The following is a 19,715-nucleotide window of genomic DNA, read 5'->3' as shown; positions in this document are numbered from 1 at the left end:
CCCCAGCAAGCCCCGGTGTTCATTTACCGCCCGCCCCACCCCCAGCCACCCCTTCCCAGACCTCCATCCATCATCCTGTCCTTTGCGGAGGTTAAGTGGGTCCCCAAGCAGCGAATCCAAACTCTCCCGAAGCCCCTGCCGCACAATGCGGCCCGCTGTTAGCGAGCAACCCGGCTGGCCCGGAGGATTGGGTTTCAGCCGGGCGGCCGGCGCTGGCGGATGCCCAGGCCAGCAGCGGGCAGGCGGGGGACAGAGTGGAGGAGCCGGCGTCGCGGGGACTCCTCCGCCTGAGCCTGAGAAAACAAGACCAGACTCCAGGCAGGCAACCGAGGCAGAGAAGGGCCTCTGAGCGGCAGGAGGACGAGGAGGTCCTGGGGCAGAAGGATTTTACATTAACTCGGTCCCCTTTCCGTGAGCCTGAGGGCGGAGCAGGGGGGCGAGCTGGAAAAACAACGTGCTGCCTGTTGGCAGGTTTCACCTTAGAAAGTCCACGGTCTTCCTGGAACCGGCTCAGGGCTTCTGTGGCATGGCCACCCCCACCCCACTCGCCTTGCTTTGGGCTGAGACTCTCTTCGCAGCTGATCCTCACTGGCTTTTCAGAGGAGAGGTCTTGGGGAACCCAATGGGCTGCTCTGGGTTCAAATCCAGCTCTGCTTTCTGGCTATGTGACCTTGAGCAGTTCTCTCAGCCTTTCTGAACTCGGTTTTCGCATCCGTATGATGGGCACAACAGTGCTCGCTTTGCAGGGTGTACAGAGTGATGGGCTCAGGGTCTGTCACCCAGGGCATCGTACACGAACCCGTGGTTTTTCCCTCCCTTTTGTGAGGCGGCATAGCCTGGTGGTTTCTGGGTCACACCAAAGGGGTCAGATCCTGCCCCGCCCCTTATGGTGCCTGGGGGAGTTCCTGATCTCTCCAAGCCTTGGTTTCCCCATAAGGTTGCTCTGGGGCAACAGTGAGCCAGACAGTATTGATGAAGCACCTGCCCACCGTTAGCCTCCACGAGTGTTAGCAATTTTCACTGTTGCCTTTGCATGACCTGGCCTTCGCTTGTTCGAAAAACCTTTTGCACCCAGCGCCTCCTTGAATCTTCTAAGCAGCCCTGTGAGGTACACAGAGCAAGGATTTTGTGATCCCCATTTTACGGATGAGGAAACTGAGGCTCAGAGAGGGGAAGTGACTTTCCTAAGTCACCCAGTTTGCCAAAGTCCTTGAATTCCTTAGTTCCTGCCTGTTGCCTCTTCTTAGAATTTCTAACATGGATGTGGACCATGGAAAGAATGCTCCAACTCCCAGCCATTGATTGCCTGGGTATGGCCCCATGGTAGGGCAGATAGGCCTGTGTTCGAGTAACCTCGGCCCTATTAGTCCTCGACAGGGAGCAGGTGGAGCTGCCAGAAAGGGTCCAGAGCAGCATCTGTTGATTGGGTCATGCACCACGCTGATTTGCTGCCTGGGCTGTGGTCTACTGGCCAGTCTGGGGCAAAGACCCCACGGAACAACTGCTAGGTGTCTGTCCATTTTCAGGATAGACCATATTCTCATGTCCATTTTTTCGGGACAGACCACATCACTACCTTACTCAGGAATCTTCCATCGCTCCCCATTGCCTCTGGGACAAGCTCCAAACTCCTTAGCCCCGTATCCAAGGCCCTATGAGTTCTGGCCCCATCCCAAGCTACCATATCCTTCCATGAAGCATTTTGCTCCTACCACATGGGACAGACACCCTAGCATGGTTGAGGGTTAAGTACTAATTGGAGGCAGACACAGATGCACCACTTCCTGGCCATGCAAACCTTGAACTATCTCTCCTAACTTCAGCTTTCCCAACTGTAAAGGGAGATAATAAAGTACCTACTTTACCAATAGTTATAATGAAATGAGATCATGAATGCTAAACCCTTAGCCCAGAGCTCGGCACGGAGAACCAGTCCTCAGGTTTTACTCTTATCCAAACTGCCCCTGCCTCTGTGCCTTTGATGCTGTTATGTGCCCTGTACATGGCATGCCTTGCCCTCTTCTCCCAGCTCAAATGCCACTTTCCCAGGGACACCTTTGCTAATTCCCTGGTCAAAGCTAACACCATCTTCCTCTGGGTTTCCTGGCCCCCAACCGGGACCAGCATTCTCACCCTGCCTCTTCTTGTAGAAAGTTCACGTGCCAGGCACTAATCCAGAAGATCCTTGAGAGAAGGATTTGCTGATCCGTTTCAACATCCCCAGTGCCCAGCACAGGGCCTGGCACTCAGTAGATAGGGTAGATATTCATGGAATGGCCAAGATCTTGTTACTTAACCCGGGAGAATTCAGGGACAGGAAGAAAGAGGCTTTGAGTTAAGTTTGGGAAGAGAAGTTAGCCTGGCTAACCAAGCTGGAAGGGTCAGGCATTCCAGGCAGAAAAACCTAGAATGGTCAGTGCACCAGAACCACGTAAACGTAGTGCCTTCTGATGGATGGCTGGACACTAGAGACATAGGAAAGCCCGGCTGGAAGGTAATTAACTGGCCTGGTCAGCAGCGGGTGCCTTAGGGCAAGGAGCTAGGACTTTCTGTTACCAACAGGTGGGAACTCCAAAGGGCATTAAGCTCAGTTAAGGCATAATTAGACATGGACTTTAGAAACATCACCAGCTGCCATGTGGAGGTCAAATACATCTACCTCGAGCCAGAACAGTTCTCAGTGCTAGGGATACAGTAGTGAAGGAGGCAGGCACAGAGCTCCCCCAAGAATGGGGCCCTGGGAGACGGCAGATCAGCAGAATTGACTTACATGATGTCATCTAATGTGCATGTGACCCATTTTACAGATGGGGAGCCTGAGGGCCAGAGAGGAGCACAGACTTGCCTGCAGTCACAACCTAGAGAGGGCCAGAGCCCAGGTTCTAGCCTGGACAGTCTGAGCCCCACCCCCTTTTCTTTTTCCCCTCCCATCCTCACTCAGGCCCACACAGAGGGAGAGAATAAACACATGCAGAGAACCCTAGTAATTGTGTGTGTGTGTGTGTGTGTGTGTGTGTGTGTGTGTGTGTGTATTCTGTTTTTTTAAGTCTTTATTTGAAGCATTCTTAAAAATCATGCAGATGTAGAATGAGACAGATGTGGTTTCAAATGCTAGCCTTGCCTGTGTGCCCTTGTGAAGCCTGCTTCACCTCTCTGACCTCAGTTTCTGCATCTATAAAACGGGGTTAAAAGCATATACCCCACAAGTTGTCGAGAGCCTAAAGCCGTATTTAGAGTGCCCATCTCAGTGCCCAGCACACAGTAGGTACCTAGTGAAAGTTCTTCCTCATGTCTTTGGAACTCTCACACATTGTCATTGGTACGAACCAACAGTGTCTGTGGCCCTAGAGAATTATCCGGGGGGGGGGGGGGGGGTCAGACAGAGCTGACCGGGGGTGGGTTGGGGAGCAGAGAGCGACCACTTGCCCCAGCCTGAAACGGGCCGATGGAAGCATCCGCCAGGGCCTCGTGCAGCCACCCTCCCGTCGGCTCAAGACTAACGACTTCAGTGCGTCTCCCCTTTTAGCTCAAATATTTCTGAAATGCACACTGCTCGTTCACACATAGCCAGAGGGGCCAACGGGCCTCCCCAGCCTGTGCAGTTAGGGCCTCCTGATTGCTTTCTTCTGTGCAGTCTCCAGGAAGGGGGTGTGGGCGCAGTGGGGCCAGGGCCAAAGCCGCTGCCATGGCTCGAACCCTGTTTTCCCACCGAGGAAGGCTCTCCGAGTAGGTGGCTGCAGGCCTTGGTTCCAGCTTCCTCCTGTATCTGTCCACCCAGCCTCAGTCTTCTCATCTATCCATTGGGATTTTTTTTAATGGTCACTGAGCGGGGCGCCTGGGTGGCTCAGTCGGTTTGGTGTTTGACTTCGGCTCAGGTCATGATCTCACGGTTTGTGAGTTCGAGCCCCGTGTTGGGCTCTGTGCTGGCAGCTCGGAGCCCGGACCCTGCTTCGGATCCTGTGTCTCCCTCTCTCTCTGCACCTCACCCATTCACGCTCTGTCTCTCTCTCAAAAATAAACAAACATCGGAAATTTAAAAAAAAAAAAAAAAGGTCACTGAATGCATTCAGGGCTTGGAAAGCAGACATATCCATGGGAGTGCCTGGAGACGAGTGAAAGGGCAGTGTTAGGCAGGGTGGGGAGAGGGTGGCACCTGAGAGGCTGGCAAGGACGTGGGCAGGGGATGTGGTCCAGCCAGGGGGCCTCGGAGAGCTGCTGACTGTTGCTGTCCACCCTTCATTCTCGTTCATTCCCTTCATTCTCATTCATTCCCACCGACCATGCCATATCGCTCACCTCCTTTGCCTCTGCTGGCCCCTCCGTCTCCCATGCAACCCCTCCTGCCTCCCTTCTAACTCATTCTTCAAGCCTCCATCGAGAGTCACTTTCTCCAGGAAACCGTCCCAAAATCGAGCATTTTCTTCCACATGCAGTCCCCTACCCACACCACCCCATGCACATCCCTGTTGCAATGTTTGTCACATTGTGTGGTGATTAATTATCTGTGTACAGCGAAAAACAGCCTCCCCTTACATGAGGGATTGTCATTGTCACAGAGGGGATGGGCTGGGGACATTTCTAGCACTTTAGAGGCAGTTCGGTGCAGTCTCGCGGTCCCCAAAGTGTGGGAAGTGAAATGATGTTAGGTGGTTTGCAGATGAATGTTTTTAATTGTAATTGTCCTGTGTTTATTTTCCTTCTTTTTATGGCAAGTGATATTGGTTTCCCATTTATAATAATAACTTTTTCCTCTTTAAAATGCCCTTAAAAAAAAATGCCCTTAAAAAAAAAGAGTCATCTGGAAGAATAGTAACTAAGTAATAGTACATGTTATAGGTGGAAATGGCTGATGTCATGAATGTTGTTCTGATGGAGCAGAACGCTAGCCTGGGGGTGGGGTGTGATTTCAGTCTTTGGCTGTCGACCTACTATGTGCCGAGCCCTGTGCTGACTCTTGGGGACAGGCAAAGGTGTGGAGGGGGAGATGACTAGAAGGAACCACATGTTTGGGGACTGGGGGGTGAGAGGACACCAGTCTATGCAGCTGGAACACAGCTTGTGAACGAAAGATGTGTGCCCTCGGGCAAGTTCCTAAGCTTTTGTAAGCCCCGGTTTTCCCATCTGTGAGTGGGGCATCGTTGGGCATTTCCCAACTGTGTTGGCAATGTTGGAAGAACATTGGTGAGGGTCTCTGGCTCCTAACAGACAGGTAGGTCTCTGTCTCAGTAAATATGAGTTCTCTCCCTTTGCAGATTTTTGGATTAGAGGGGGAGACGTCTGAGGTGAAGGGAGAAGGAAGGGAGAGAAGGAAGGAAGTGCTGGTGGTAGAAATAGGCCTGGCTTCCTAAACCCACCCAGGTTCCTGAGCCAGGAACTACTAACTCCAGATTCCCCGGGGAACTGAATGTGACTTTTGTGCTTGGTTTGAGAGGAACAAAGAGGAAACTCAGGGCATCCCAGGAAAGCAGCGTCAGACGAACCAGGAAGGGTTCCCCAGAGGCCGTGGTGCTGGAGCAAGAGGCTGATGTCTGTCAGATGTTGGCAAGCACCGTCTGGAGTGTGGGGGGAGCCTCTCGGACCCGCCTTCACTTTCAGGAGCCACCTCATGAGCCCAAAGGAAATGGCGTGTGTGCAGGCACTGGGTCAGCCAAAAAAGCACCACACTCAGTCTGAAAAAAGACTAACTGGCACTTACCGACGCTCTGCTTTGTGTTAGACTCCAAGTTAACCCTCTCCTCTGTCCTTCAGTCCTCGGCTACACTCAGAAGGTACTATGGCCATTTTCCAGGTATGGAAACTGAGGCTTACGAAGGTTACAGGTCCAAGGTTAGAAGGCAAGTAGGAGACAGAGCAGGTGTTGGAATCGAAGCCCCTCTGACCTCCTGACCCTTAGTTTATCTGCTCTGCCTCCCTGCCTTTTGTGCAGAGGGCGGAGGGAGATGTCAACACTGGAAAGCAAGAGGCTGAGACGCTGCGGGGAGAGCCCCCGTGGGTCACCTCCTGCCATAGCCCCGAGGAGTAACAGCTTTCCCAGAGGCAGGCTTCCAGGTGAAGCCGGGACAGGCATGGAGAGATGAGAGCCCCCTGCCTCCGTCCCAGGAGACCTGCAAACTTCACACTCCCTCTCAGCCCCTTCCTCTCTGTGAACCAACCAGCAAATTGACTGCTGGCCTTCCGGGATCCTTCCACCTCCCCCCTTGCTAGTTCTAGGTGTAGGGGGAGGCAGAGGGGAGCAGTAGAACACCCACCCCAGACTGAGCTCCCTGGGAGCCCGGAGTTTGAGCACCAGCCTGCAGTCTGTGACTTTCCGCAAGTCGTTTGCCCTCTCTGGGCCTGAGTTTCCACCCATACAATGAGGATGTCAGCTCACAGCCCCTCCTCTGGGCCGTGGAATCCTCTAGTGCTTGGCCTCTGGGTCAGCCCAAGAATCCAGCCAAGGGGTGGGGCCACCTGCTTGGCAGGCGTGCCTCCCCCACCCGACCCCTTTCTAGTCCCAAGCAGAGTCTCCTCTCCCTTGTTCTGTGCGGCTCCCAGCAGCTGTTCCTCAGGCCCAGGCAGAGAGCCCGGCTTGGCGCGTCTCTGGCTGAGGCCGATGAGAGAAAACAGGTTAAAAGTTCAGCCCTTGTTCTCTCCAGGAAGAAAAATCTGTAGCATTCGGAGTGTGAAAAGGAACCCTTTTTTCAGCTCCAAAGCAGCACAATAGAACTTCCCTCCAATTTGCCATCAAAAAGACACCCTTGGCACTGGACTCCACCGTCCCTGGCACCCCTCCTCTCCCCTCACCAGCCCCCAGTGCAAAGGGACGTAGTGGCCGCAGACATAAGCCACAGGCGGTCACGGGGACACTGTTGCATCCTCTGTTGTCAGCTCGTGGGTCTGAGTGGGGTCACCTCTGGCTGAATGCTTCCTCCCATCCACACCACCCCACCGTAGTTCAAGACCTTGTTCCTCCCATTTCGACCTTCACACCTTTGACCTGGGCAGTGTGCACCCTGCCCCAACTATCCTCACCCTAATTCATCCAGCCCAGGTTATCCAACTAAGTCTCTAGAAGTTTATAGGGTCGGAGGCAGGAGATCTGCACCTCCCACTCTGCTACCAACTCCTTTGTGATTTTTATGAAGTCTCTTCCCCTCTCTGTGCCTCAGTTGCCCTATGTCCAAAATGAAGCAGTTGGCTGGGCCAGAGATAGCATCTCAAATGGCGGGTGTCAGCTTCGTGGCACACTGTGGTGAGAAGCATCGTGCGGCCACAGAGTGTGGGCATTGATTAGTGATGTCTGCTTGGGCACGGAAGTGGAGCATAGAGGCCAGCACACCTTACCTACTCCTGCAGAGCTAGGTGGTAAGGAAGGTCCAGCTGTGAGCTTCTAGGTCTCTGTGCCTACTCTCTCGTGGCTGTTATGTGTACATGGCTCGTCACCACTACTAGACTGAACAACTCCATAGTAAGGTCTTGCTATTCACCGTTTTCTCTCCCAAGGTACCCACTGCCTGGCACAGAAGGGGCATCAGGATATATTTGTTGGATGAATGCTTGAAAGGGGCCAATTTAAATCTGCTCAGTGCCTTGCAGTTCAGCTCCAAAAGTGTCTTGAATTCCTTGTGGCAGGGAAGGGGGAGTGGGAAAGGGTCCTAAGCCTTATCTGGGGGTGAATAGGGCTCTTTCTAGCCCTTGGGGGTCTCCTTTGTCATAGGCTATGTGGCTCCTTCCTTCCAGCTGCTGGAGAGAGGAGAGTGGGCGAGTCGGGCCCTGGCTGGTTCAGAAGCTGATTTGAGTTTCCTGAATCCCCAGAGGGCAGGTGATAGACTAGACTCACTTGGCACAGTGCTCACCCTCAACACCCCTCCACTCCTAGGGCCCTATCCTAGGGGCACAGTTGACCGAGGCCTAGGGGAGGGAGCCCCAGTGTGGAGACACTCTAGAGGACTCTAGGTGCCTGAAGAAGGGGGAAGGTGTCCCTGATTGGAAGTGTGGGCCAGAGAGCCAAGGTAGGGTAACTAATGGGGCTCAGCTGGGACCAAAGAGAGACCTTTCTAAGGCCCACATTTCAGTTTTTGAGAATTTGATGCAAGCTGAAAAGCAGACACCCTAAGTTTTACATAAAATTTCAAGAGTTGCCTGGTGGACTCCCTGAAGCCCACCCAGGAGACTCCAGGTTAAGACCCTAATCCACCAGCGAGGGAGGGAAGTGGCAGTGGCAAGATTGGTGGGACATGATGGGCTCACAAAGGGCATGACCCTGCGTAGAGGGGCTGGAGCTGGTCTTTAAGGGGGTGGGGCCTGGAGGAGCAGCATCAGACGATTGGCTGGGGCATGGGAGTGGGTGGGATTATGGGGCGGGACAGCCAGATGATTGATTGCCGCAATAGAAGTGGGTGGAGCTCTGTAAAGAAGGCCCTTGAGGGGTGGGGGTCTTGGGGTGATTGACAGCACTCAGTAGGTGGGCGGCATTGACCCTTTGCTTTCCTCACAGAAACGCTGATGGACTCGACCACAGCGACGGCAGAGCTGGGCTGGATCGTGCATCCTCCATCAGGGGTGAGTCAGTGGTCCCCAAGCCCTGCCCAGTCCCTCAGAAGACCTGGGGTTTTGCTGCAGGGCCTGGATGCCCCCTAAATTCCATCCCCTTTCCCTCTTTCAGGGCCCAGGGCTTGCCTCTCATTGCCCCACCCTATTGGTCCCCTACTATTTGGAGTGCCGGTTACCATAACAACATGTTGGATGCTTTCAGCCTTTATCCCATGGCATCCTCGGGGCAAGGCTGAGAAGCAGGCATTCACATTGACCCCATTTTGCAGATGAGGAAAGTGAACTGTCATTTTCTGAGCACCCACTTATCATATACTGTATCAAGGAAGCACGTTTACACACATCTTCTCCAATAATAAGGGGAGGAAACACCTCAATTTTACAGGTAAGGAAACTGAGGCTCAGAGAGGTGTAGCCGCCTGCCAGGGCCGTTACACCTAGTTAGTGATGGGGCTCAGGTTTGTGTCCAGGGCTGTGACCGAGCCTTCTGTGTACCCATAACACAAGGCTTCCCCCAAAATCTCTCTGACCACTTCCATGGCCCCCCTACTTTCCTGGGGCCAGTGGTTTGAGCCCATGTAGGCTGTGAGCCCCTCAAAAGCGAGAGCAGGCACAATCTGAGATTCCTCTTTCTTCCCACACCAGCCAGCCCAGCGCTTGCATACAGGCTGTGGGGTCAGACATGCCTGAAATTCTGTCCCAGCTCTGCCACTCACCAGCCATGTGATTTGGGGCCAGTTCCTTAGCCTGTCTGAGCATCAGTTTCCTTATCTATAAAACGATGTTGGTCATGTCCTCTGCGCAGGATTGGTGTGAGGTTTTCCCGCACGGCGTCTTGCACGGTGCCCGGTGATAAGTAGCTACAGTAGTCCCACCATCACCATTGTCCTCGCCACCGGTTTTCATATCATTCCCTCCTCATTCCCCTGGGTCCCCACAGCCCATCTCTTCCCTCCCCGCCATCCCAGCGCCTCCACTGGGACTCGGCCGCTGCCCCAAGGAGCTACATCCCCCCCACCCCCCACCCCAGGCCTGTGTTCTCAATAGGCAGGGCCCTAGGGTCAGGCCTCTTTCTGTGGCTCTTTCTTGTCACCAATTTTCCATCTGCGAAGGCGGCTGGGCCCACAGCCCCACCCTATCAGTAATGAGGCCAGGCTGGGCTGCAGGGCCCCCGGACGCAATTATTTGGGGTGTTTAGGCTGCAGGGCCTCCGCATGTTAATTAGAGAGAGGGGAGAAAGGCAGAGTGCTCTAATTAAGTGCTCTAATTAAGTTCTGAAGAAGAGCAGTGGTTGTAACAAGGGGCTGACTTTGTCACATGGTGCCACCAAAAAAAAAAAAAGAAGCAATGTAGGGAGCTTCAGAGCCACCACTGACATAGAGGCTGGCCTAGCAGGCTCCAGCTCGGCCTTCCCCACGGGCACTGGCCTTTCACAACATCAACCCTCCCCAGGCCACTGCACTGCCCTGCACAGATTTGGCCCAGATATCCGAGGGAGGCCAAAGGACAAGGAACACCGACTTCAGGGTGACACCTCTATACCACCACCTGCCTCCCCCTCCTCCACCCAGCTGGGGAAATCGAGGCCCAGCAAGGAGAAGTGACTTGCCCCAGGCCATACATCAAGTTAGCAGGGCAGGGGCAAAACCCAGGACTCCTGGGGTACTTGTGGGTCCTTGTGTTTCGAGGCTGTGTGCACAAGTGCAGGAATGGGCCTGGGTCTGTGTGGCTTGGGTCAGATGACCTCACTTCCCTGGTCTCTGCTCCCTCATCTGTAACATGGAGATAATAATATGCACCACGTGTGACCATAATGACAAAGAAATGAGGTCCTCTTATAGCACCCACCCCAGGCCGGCATGGCTAGGAGGGGGTGCTCTGCTGTTGGGGCTCTTTTGGGTCTACCCCAGGTAAAAGCAGCCCAGTGCCAAAGAGAGGGGTGCGTGGCTACTCTCAGTAAGCTTTCGGCCCCCCTGGGGAGACCAGGCCGAGAGGGCCAGGAGTACTCAGCCCCCGCCCAGACCAGGCCGGTTGTCCCCAAAGACCCAAGGGAGAGCCAATGAATGCAAACACCACAAGAGGTTCCAGAAGGATGGGCAGAGAAGATGAGAGGGTTCTCGAGGAGGGCACAAAAGTGTGAACAAAGGCTCAGCACGTGAGGGTTGGCCTGTGAGGGTGTGTGAGGAGACGTGTGCCCCGCACCCTTCATCCCCAGCTTTCCGTGGCCCTGCCCGGTGCCACCCAGCAGTGGGGCTCGGGAATCCCTTAGCTGGGTGTGCAAGAGCCAGGCTGGGGTCCAGGGAAGGTGCTGAAGCACATGCCGCAGGCAGGAAGGGAGTGAGTCTCCCTCCAGGAACCATCTTAACCACTTTAGGCCCCAGAACAGACCGCCCGTCTTCCCCATCATGGGGGTGAGAGCTCTTCTTCTGTCAGCCTGGGAATCCCCTAGGGTAAGGACTGTGTCTCCCAGATCGGAATAGGAGCTCCCAGTAGGCAGAAGTTCTGTCTCCCCCATCAGACTAGTACTCCCCAGACACAAAGCTATGTCTGCTCTCAGCAGAGGAATCCCTTCAGGCTGGGCCTCTCCCTGATTTTCCTTCCAGGTGGGAGCTTCCCAGGAGCGGGGGCCATGTCTCCTTTATTGCCCTGGAGTGAGGGTCACATCGCCCGTATAAATCAGGGGAAAACCAAGAGCAGCGTGTGTGCCCTTCCCACCAGACTGGCATGTCTCCCTCACAGTGTGGGGAATTCCTGGGGGCCAAGTCCATGTCTGCACCTCAGCTTGGGAGTTCTCTGATGGTACGACTCACGTCTCCATCATCAGACTAGAAGATGCCCGAGGTAGAGGCTGTGCCTCCCCCGTTAGACTAGGAGGCCCCCAGTGGCCAGAGTCCTATTTGCACCCAGCAGACTGAAGGGTTCCCTAAGGCAGGGTCTGTGTCTCGCCCATAGACAGACGATCCCTGGGGTTGAGCCCCATCTCCCCCACCTGACTAGCGTTTCACCCGCAGTGGGAAGAGGTGAGTGGCTACGATGAGAACATGAACACGATCCGCACGTACCAGGTGTGCAATGTGTTTGAGTCGAGCCAGAACAACTGGCTACGGACCAAGTTCATCCGGCGCCGTGGTGCCCACCGCATCCACGTGGAGATGAAGTTCTCCGTGCGTGACTGCAGCAGCATCCCCAGCGTGCCCGGCTCCTGCAAGGAGACCTTCAACCTCTATTACTATGAGGCCGACTTCGACTCGGCCACCAAGACCTTCCCCAACTGGATGGAGAATCCATGGGTGAAGGTGGACACCATTGCGGCCGACGAGAGCTTCTCCCAGGTGGACCTGGGTGGCCGGGTCATGAAGATCAACACCGAGGTGCGGAGCTTCGGGCCGGTGTCCCGCAACGGCTTCTACCTGGCCTTCCAGGATTACGGTGGCTGCATGTCCCTTATTGCCGTGCGTGTCTTCTACCGCAAGTGCCCCCGCATCATCCAGAATGGCGCCGTCTTCCAGGAGACACTGTCGGGGGCCGAGAGCACATCGCTGGTGGCTGCCCGGGGCAGCTGTATCGCCAATGCCGAGGAGGTGGACGTGCCCATCAAGCTGTACTGTAACGGGGACGGCGAGTGGCTCGTACCCATCGGGCGCTGCATGTGCAAAGCCGGCTTCGAGGCCGTGGAGAACGGCACGGTCTGCAGAGGTAAGGACTGCCGCAGTGGGGCAGGTGCCCCTGCAAGCGCGTGGAGTTGGTATTGGCTGCGGACCTGGGCCTGGGGTCCCAGGCTGGCAAGGGCAGTGGCCTGGAGCCGACCGTGAGGCGCTCCTTGGCCGGGTTTCCAAACGTGCAGCCACTGTTCGGTGTCTTGGAGGGAGACATTTGAAGAGCGCGTCTTGAATGGCAAGAGCATGTAAGGTGCTTTTCGTTGGTGCCAGGATAGACGTTTCTCGTTTTAATTATTACATGACTATTAACAGTGGCAAGTGGTGCTGTATGTCTCCATCTGCGAAAGTGATGTGGTTTCCTTTTTGCGGAAATAAGTCACAGTAAGTAACAGTTGTAAGTTCAGACTTATTGGACTTTGGCTGGATCGGTCAGTAGAGGCCAGGTTAGATTGAAGTGACCAAACAATAGACGTTTATTTCTTGCCCAGTGCAACCTGTCCCTCATGGGTCGGCTCCAGGATTCCTCCCTCTGGGAGCCAAGTGGGTGGAGGAGCCGCCATTTGCAATGTTGTGATCACGAGGACGGAAGGAAGCAGTGTGAGCTGGGTTGTGTGCCGGCTCTAGGGTTCTGCCTCAATGGCTGTGCACACTCCTCTGGACACTTCAGTGGCCAAGGCAAGTCACGCACTTACTTCCGATCCTCGCAGGTGGGGAGGTGAGCCGGCCTCCTGACCACCACTTCTACTGTGGGCCGAGCACCTTCTAGATCTAACTCCTTTAATGCTCACAAGAGCCCTGTGAGAGAAAGTGCCATTTATATGAAGACATCGAGGCTCAGAGAGTGAGTGGGGGAGCCAGGAGTCTTACCCAGGCAGTGTGATTCCAAGCCCACCCTTAGCCACCGTGCCACTTTGGTTAACTTAAGGAAACGTTCTAAGTCAGCAGTGGTACGGGTGGTGTTTATTATGGTGAAGAATCGTGGAGGTGGTTTGCAAACCTAAGAAGTTTGTAAGAGGCGGTGCACGGTGTTAGAAGGCTGTGAAGGTAGACGGACCTGCGTTCGAATACCACCCCTGTTATGAGCTGTCTGTCCTATGCTGAGTATGAAACCCTCTTTCATAGGGTACTTCCGAAGACTCAACAAGTCAAGACTGTAAAGCATCTATAATGACTTGCAGTATACAGTAGGAGCTTAATAAATGTTGACTAAACGAGACGTGTACAAAGCCCGACCTGGTGCAGGTACTCTACAATGTGAGCTGTGATGGTGATTTAAAGCCCTATTTGATTTAAAGCCCAATCGGGTCCCGGGGTCCCCCATGTGCCAGACAAAGAGTCTGGACCCTATTCCAGGGTCCCTGAAGCACCAGTGAAAGTGTGGCCTGAGGTAGCTGCAGTGACCCTCCCCTTTATAAAATGCTGTCACATCCGCTGTCCCTGTTCCTACCCTCCATGCTCTGAAGCAGCATTTTAAAGGTGCCTGGGAGGGCACGTGGGGTGCAAGAGACAGCAGCAGGAGCCTGTGGGGAAGCAGCAGCCGTGTTCGCAAGAGGTGGTGGCTCTCTGGAGTGGGCATCCACTGTGCAGGGAAGGAGCCAGGCTAGAATGAAGGGGTGTGAGGAGGGTGAGTGAGAAGGATGGCATATGCAGGAAAGGAGGAAACAGTGAAGTCCGGCTTGCAGGGAGGTGATGGTCCTGGAAAAGGACATTTGGGGAAAAAGGCTGGTTTCTGGGGGAAGATAACAGATCTGGCTTTCTATACTTGAATGTTGAAAGTGCAGAGCCTCAGGAGGTGGCGGGCCATGTGGGCCACAGGGCAGAATCAGTCACTCCTCGCTCATTGTTTATTCACTCATCAAACCTCGCCCGCGCCTGCTCTGTGTCAAGGCCTTGTGCTGAGCGTCGGGTGAGACAGACAAGAATGTGGCTGTGGCCCTGCCGTCTAGGAGCTCACGGTCTAGCAGGGGACGCAGACTGTAAATGAACAAGGGAGGGCATGCCTTTGACTTACTTTGATTGGAACCGCTTGGGTTGCAGTGGGCACAGAAAGAGAAGGGCTTCCCAGAGGATGTGACATCGGGGCTGAGTCTTGGGAGAGGCATATGTTGACTGGGTGGCCCAGGCCTTCTGGAGGATGGATCTACAAGGATCTGGGGACATGAAGCACCACGGGTTAGGGGGGACTGGTACAGCATCTGACCTGGCTGTGGCTGGGGTTCTGGGAGGGACAGAGGAAGAATTGTCACCGGAAGGTGCCCAGATGAAAAGGTGCACTAGTCACCCATTGCTGCATAACAAGTTGCCCCAGAACGTCACAGCTGAAAACAAAAGCATTTGTTTTTCTCAGTTTCTTAGGCTCAGGGATCCAGGTAAGGCTTCGGGGGACTTCCTCTGGTGCAAGGTCTCTCCTGGGACTGCAGCTACGCTCTTGGCCGGGGGCTGCGGTATTATCTGATGGCATCACCGGGGAGGGGTCTGCTTCCACATTCACCTGCATGGTTGATTGCAGGCTTTGGTCCCTCGCCACAGGGATGCACATGGGCAATGGCTTCCCCCAGAGCGACTGACCTGAGAGCGTTAGAGAGAGCACCCACAACAGAAACCACAGTCTTTTTATGACCTCATCTCAGAAGTGACATCTCATTGCTTCTGTTGTATTCTCTTTGTTAAAAGCCAGTCACCCAGTTCAGCCCACACTCCAGGAGAGGGAATTACGTGAGGTGTGAGTACCAGGAGGTGTGGTCACTGAGGCCATCATAGAGGCCGCCTGGCACAGGCAGGTTCTCCAAGTCCGAGCTTCTCCGTGCAAGTAGGCCCCGCCCCCCTCCAGCCCACCTCCCCAGATCTACGGCCAGCCTGCCTGCCCCAGGCCCAGCCTAGCCCAGCTAGCCACTGGGTGTGAGTGGAGGCCAGTCAGGGTGTGATTAATGAGCTCAGGAAGCCAGAAGGACACCAGCCGATGCCGTGGCCTGTGCTGCGGCCACCCAGATGTGGGGCTACTCCAGCGCAAGTCCCAGAGGCACTGGTCCCACTGGCCCGGGATGTGTAGGGCTGGTGGCTACAGCTCACATCTGAGTGGTTGGCGACATGCTTTCTCAGTCTCCAGTCTCCAATTCAGGGATTCTTGGCCTTGACTCTGCCTCAGAATCCACTGGGAAGTTAGTTAAAATGCAGATTCCTGGGTCTGGTGCAAACCTCTACCCCAGGTCTGATTCTGTGGCTCTGATGGGCCAAGAATCAGCATTTTTACTGTTTTTTTTTTTTTTTTAATTTGGAGGAAAGAGAGCACAAGCAGGGGAGAGGGGCAGAGGAAGAGACGAAGAGAATCTTAAGCAGGGTCCACGCTCAACGCAGAGCCTGATGCAGGGCTTGATCCCACAACCCTGGGACCATGACCTGGGCCAAAATCAAGAGTCGGATGCTCAACCAATTGAGCTATCCAGGCACCCTAAGAATCAACATTTTTAAACAAGCAGCCCTCATGTTTCTGTAACAGGACCATTAGCTCAGACACGTGGTGTGGTAACATACCCTTGGTCAGACAAACAGGACTTCAAGCCAGATCGGTGACCGCAGGCCCAGCCTGGGAACATCCACCCTCGGGGATGGAAGGGGTCATTAGCAGAATCTACAGGAGAGTGTGGTTTGGGAAGATCCATTTAATATTGAGGCATAACTTGATAGGAAAAAATCCATTGCTTTGTTAATACAATTGGAGAAGATAAGGCCGGATAAAGTCTCCTTGACAGATGAGAAGTAAGTAGATGAGTCCTCAGGGGAGTGACAGCCTTCCTGGGAGGGTGAAGGGGTGGGGGGGACAGACAGTGGTGGTTAACGAAAGGTTGGGAGTTTCCAGTGCCCTGAGCGTTTCACCAAACAGCAGGCCAAACTGACTCAATCTGACCAACCTCCTCTGGTGCCTACTGTGTGCAGGGCGTAGTAGAGAAGGGAGGGGCCTGGAGAAGCCAGTCAACCGCTCAACAAGCATATATTAAGTACCTTCTGTGTGCCGCTTAGCCCTCCAGCAAATATAGAAGGCTCGACTTACCATGGCCCGACTTACAATTTTTTCAACTTCCCACTGGTGCTCTAGTGAGACACATTCAGCAGAAATTGTACTTCAGATTTTGAATGTTGATCTTTTTCTGGGCTGGTGATAGTTGGTTTGCTACTCTCTCCTTATGCTGGGCAGCCAGCCACACGATCATGAGGGCAGACAAGTGATGCAAGAACAATCATTCTGTCCCCATGCAACCATTTTTTCCTGCTTTCAGTACAGTATTCAATAAATTGCATGAGATATAACAGGCTTCGTGTTAGAGGATGTTGCTCAACTGAGCACATTTAAGGTAAGTGAGAGTAAGCAATGTTGTGTGGTAGGTTGGGTGCATTAAGTGAGTTTTCCACTGCCAATATTTTCAACTTGCAGTGGGTCTGTCAGGATGTAACCCCATCGTCAGTTGAGGCAGATCTGTATGTATCGGGTACCATCTATGAGCCAAGCCCACACCGATGCTGGGAAACACAGAAGCGAATGAGTTTTTAGTCTGAGTGGGTGGATGGGAGAAGACGGAGGCGAAAAGTTAGTGAGCAAATAAATAAAATAGTTATGGGCTGTGATGAATGAAAGGGGGGGAAAGCTGTAGCAAGAGAGAACAAAGAAGACTTGCTTTAGCCAGGTGGGCCAGAGAAGGCTTCTTGGAAGAGGTGTCACTTGAGGTGACAGGGGCCGCCCTGGGAAGGCTGGCAGAGAGCACCTGAGACACAGGGTTCGGCTCACTGGCTCCTGGGTGAGCAGGGGACTCAGACACATGGAGAATAAGGCAGAGTATGGTCTTTCCAGAAATGAGGTCCATCCAGTCAAAGCACTTTGAGAATATGAGAAAGAAAGCATCTTTTCTGAAGAAGGCTTCAAGGAGGAGGTGACATTTGAACTGGGCCCTGAAGAGTGAGTAGGATTTGGATGGGTGAAAGGAAGGAGGTAATTGTAGGTCAGGGAACGCACTGCATGAATAAAGGCCCTGAGGTATGATGGTATAGGGTGTGTTTGGGGGGTGTCCTGTGCCCTACTGGGTGCAGGTGCTAGGGTGTGACTTCTCCCTGTTCATTCCTCTGTGCACTTTTTATTGGGTACCTGATCGGGACCTGCACTGGGCACACAGCTGGCAGGTGAGGGACTCTGGGGACTTCCTTCACAAGAACTCTGCCCCCTCTCCTACCCAAGTCCCCAGTCTCCGCAACATCATGGTCTCCACTGGGGCTTGCCGTCAGCAGATCTGCCGGCGGGGTTGGGCTGGGGGCAGGAGGGGGGCCCTGGAACTCCTTCCCTGCAGCGGCTGCTCCCCGCAAGCTCCCAAGTCTGTTTCTTGACTCTTTCCAGATGTTCATGGGCCTCATTGTGAATGTGCTCCTGCCTCAGTTTCTCCAAGTTTGTCTCTGTATCCCAGTTTCTCTTGGTCTCTCCTTCCCTACCTCAGCTCCTACTTGCCCCTGCCCATCAGATCCCCCGCCTAACCACTAGTGGGGACCCTGCCCTCCTCTCTCCCAGCAGCAGACCCGCATCTATAAGGGATCTGGAGGCAGTTCCACAGTGATCGTGATTGCTGTGTACTGTCGGGGTGTAATGGGATTTTTAATATTTAGCTTGGACAGGGAGAGGGGCTGTGAGCCAGCGGGGAGGGGGTGGGAGTGGGGGGCGGTTGCACGTTCATGTTGATCCTCTGGCTCCAGCTTAGACTCCCAGTTCCCAGCTGCTGGGCTTCTCCCAGCCTCTCCCTCTCCTCCACCCTGCCCTGCTTGGCAGCTCCTAGCCCTGCTACCCACCCACCCCACCCCCCACCTCCCCAGCCGTGACCTCTCCTTGACCTTGGCCTTGGAGACCTGGTTTCAAACCCCAGCTCTGACCCTCTCCCAGCCTTTGTTTTCTCATCTGCAAAACAGGATCAACAGAAAGGCTGCTGTGCAGAGTAAATGAGAAAATACCTAGAAAAGTGTTATAAAAATAAAAACAGGGACTTCTATGAACACCGTCTTCTGCTGTGAATGTTTTCCTCCCCCCTCTGATGAGCTTTTGATTTTGAGGAAAAAAAAATGTTTCCTTATCACAAAAGCAATGTAGGTCATTTGTGGAATCTTTAGAAATTACTGATAAGCAAAAAGGAGAAAATTAAAATCACCCAGAGATAGTCACTGTCACCGGCTGGTGGAGATCCTTCTAAGTGTATTTACACATATTGATTTATTTTTTATTTATTTATTTTTTGATGTTTATTTATTTTTGAGAGAGAGAGAGAGAAAGAGAGAACGTGAGCAGGGGAGGGGCAGAGAGAGAAGGAGACACAGAATCCAAAGCAGGCTCCAGGTTCTGAGCTGTCAGCACAGAGCCTGACGCGGGGCTTGAACTCACAAACTGTCAGATCCATGACCTGAGCCGAAGTCAGACCCTTAACCGACTCAGCCACCCAGAGGCCCCCCGTGTTGATTAATTTTAAAGAAAAAATGGACTCCTGCTAAAAATACACAAAGATTTTTGACTGATTGATATTTTACAGACACTTGCCCATGTCATGTTAGATCTCTGGCATCATTTTGGAAGGCTCTTAGAATTCCGTAGGAAAGATGTGTCATAATTTATTTGCCAGTCCTCTGTTGTTCGACATGTAATTGCTGGCCATTTTTCGCTCTTAATGAATGCTGGGATGCAAGTTATTGTCCCTGTCTCTTTGTGCACGATTACTGATATTTGAGTAGGTGTGTTTCCAGATGTGGAATTGTGGGATCAAATGCTTTTTAGAGCTTGACACACAGGGCCAAGTTACCCTCCAGAGAGGGACCGCTCAGGTACCCTCCTGGCAGCAGACTTACACAGTGCCTGTTTCCCCACATGCTCACCAGTAGGAGATATTATGCCTGTTGCTTTGTTTTCTGTTTTTCTCCCAGAATCCTGTGCTCCCTCAGCCAAGGTAGGGAGGGGCCAGGGGTTATCTCTGGGCCCTCAGGGTTGGGTCCTGGGCCAACCTCAGGGTGGCCTCCTTCATACCCTGCTTTCAGTTCCAGCCCTTCCCATAGAGGCTGGACCAGTGGCCCAGATGCGTCTGGCGAGTCTGTGGGGTAGGGTGCGGTCCGTCTTGGGGTGAGGAGGAGGGAGGCCTCCAGCTGGCAGGGCCTGTGCTGGCTGGGGAAAGGGTGTGAGGGTTGGAATGCTGGGTGGGAGGAGAGGCCCAGACCCCCACACAGAAAGTTCTGCTACATCTCTTCCAGGGCAGGGTGGAGACGCCCAGCTGGGGGAGCGGGAGGGGTAATAGGCATCCCCTCCAGACCCCCAGGCTCAGGCCAGGCCCAAGACCACACAGGCCAGCCTTTTGAAAAGGGGATTGGAGGGGACCTTGGCCAGCACACTCAGGCTATTCAGTTCTCTGCTCTTAAAAATTGAAGTTCCCCTTCCCCTGTGCTCTCAAAGCATCTTTGTTTACAACCCTCCATCCATCTGTCCATACACTGGTTCACCTGTCCAGCCAGCCAGCC

The 19,715-nt window shown here is 53.8% G+C and overlaps 1 protein-coding gene across 3 annotated transcripts in view; it reads left to right on the top strand.

The window, feature by feature from the left end:
- The window catches only part of EPHB2 (EPH receptor B2), a 187,094-nt gene that overhangs the window by 53,221 nt on the left and 114,158 nt on the right, over positions 1–19,715 (top strand). For all 3 annotated transcript variants that reach the window (XM_047873614.1, XM_047873613.1, XM_047873612.1), the window contains exons 2-3: positions 8,477–8,541; positions 11,544–12,228. In XM_047873614.1, the coding sequence (XP_047729570.1) occupies positions 8,477–8,541; positions 11,544–12,228 (750 nt within the window). The remainder of the gene's footprint in view (positions 1–8,476; positions 8,542–11,543; positions 12,229–19,715) is intronic.

Source organism: Prionailurus viverrinus, chromosome C1 (genome assembly GCF_022837055.1).
Source record: "Prionailurus viverrinus isolate Anna chromosome C1, UM_Priviv_1.0, whole genome shotgun sequence".
In the NCBI taxonomy this organism is placed as follows: Eukaryota; Metazoa; Chordata; class Mammalia; order Carnivora; family Felidae; genus Prionailurus; species Prionailurus viverrinus.
Note: the sequence above shows the minus strand (reverse complement) of the source record. Positions and strands in the feature narration are given on the sequence as shown.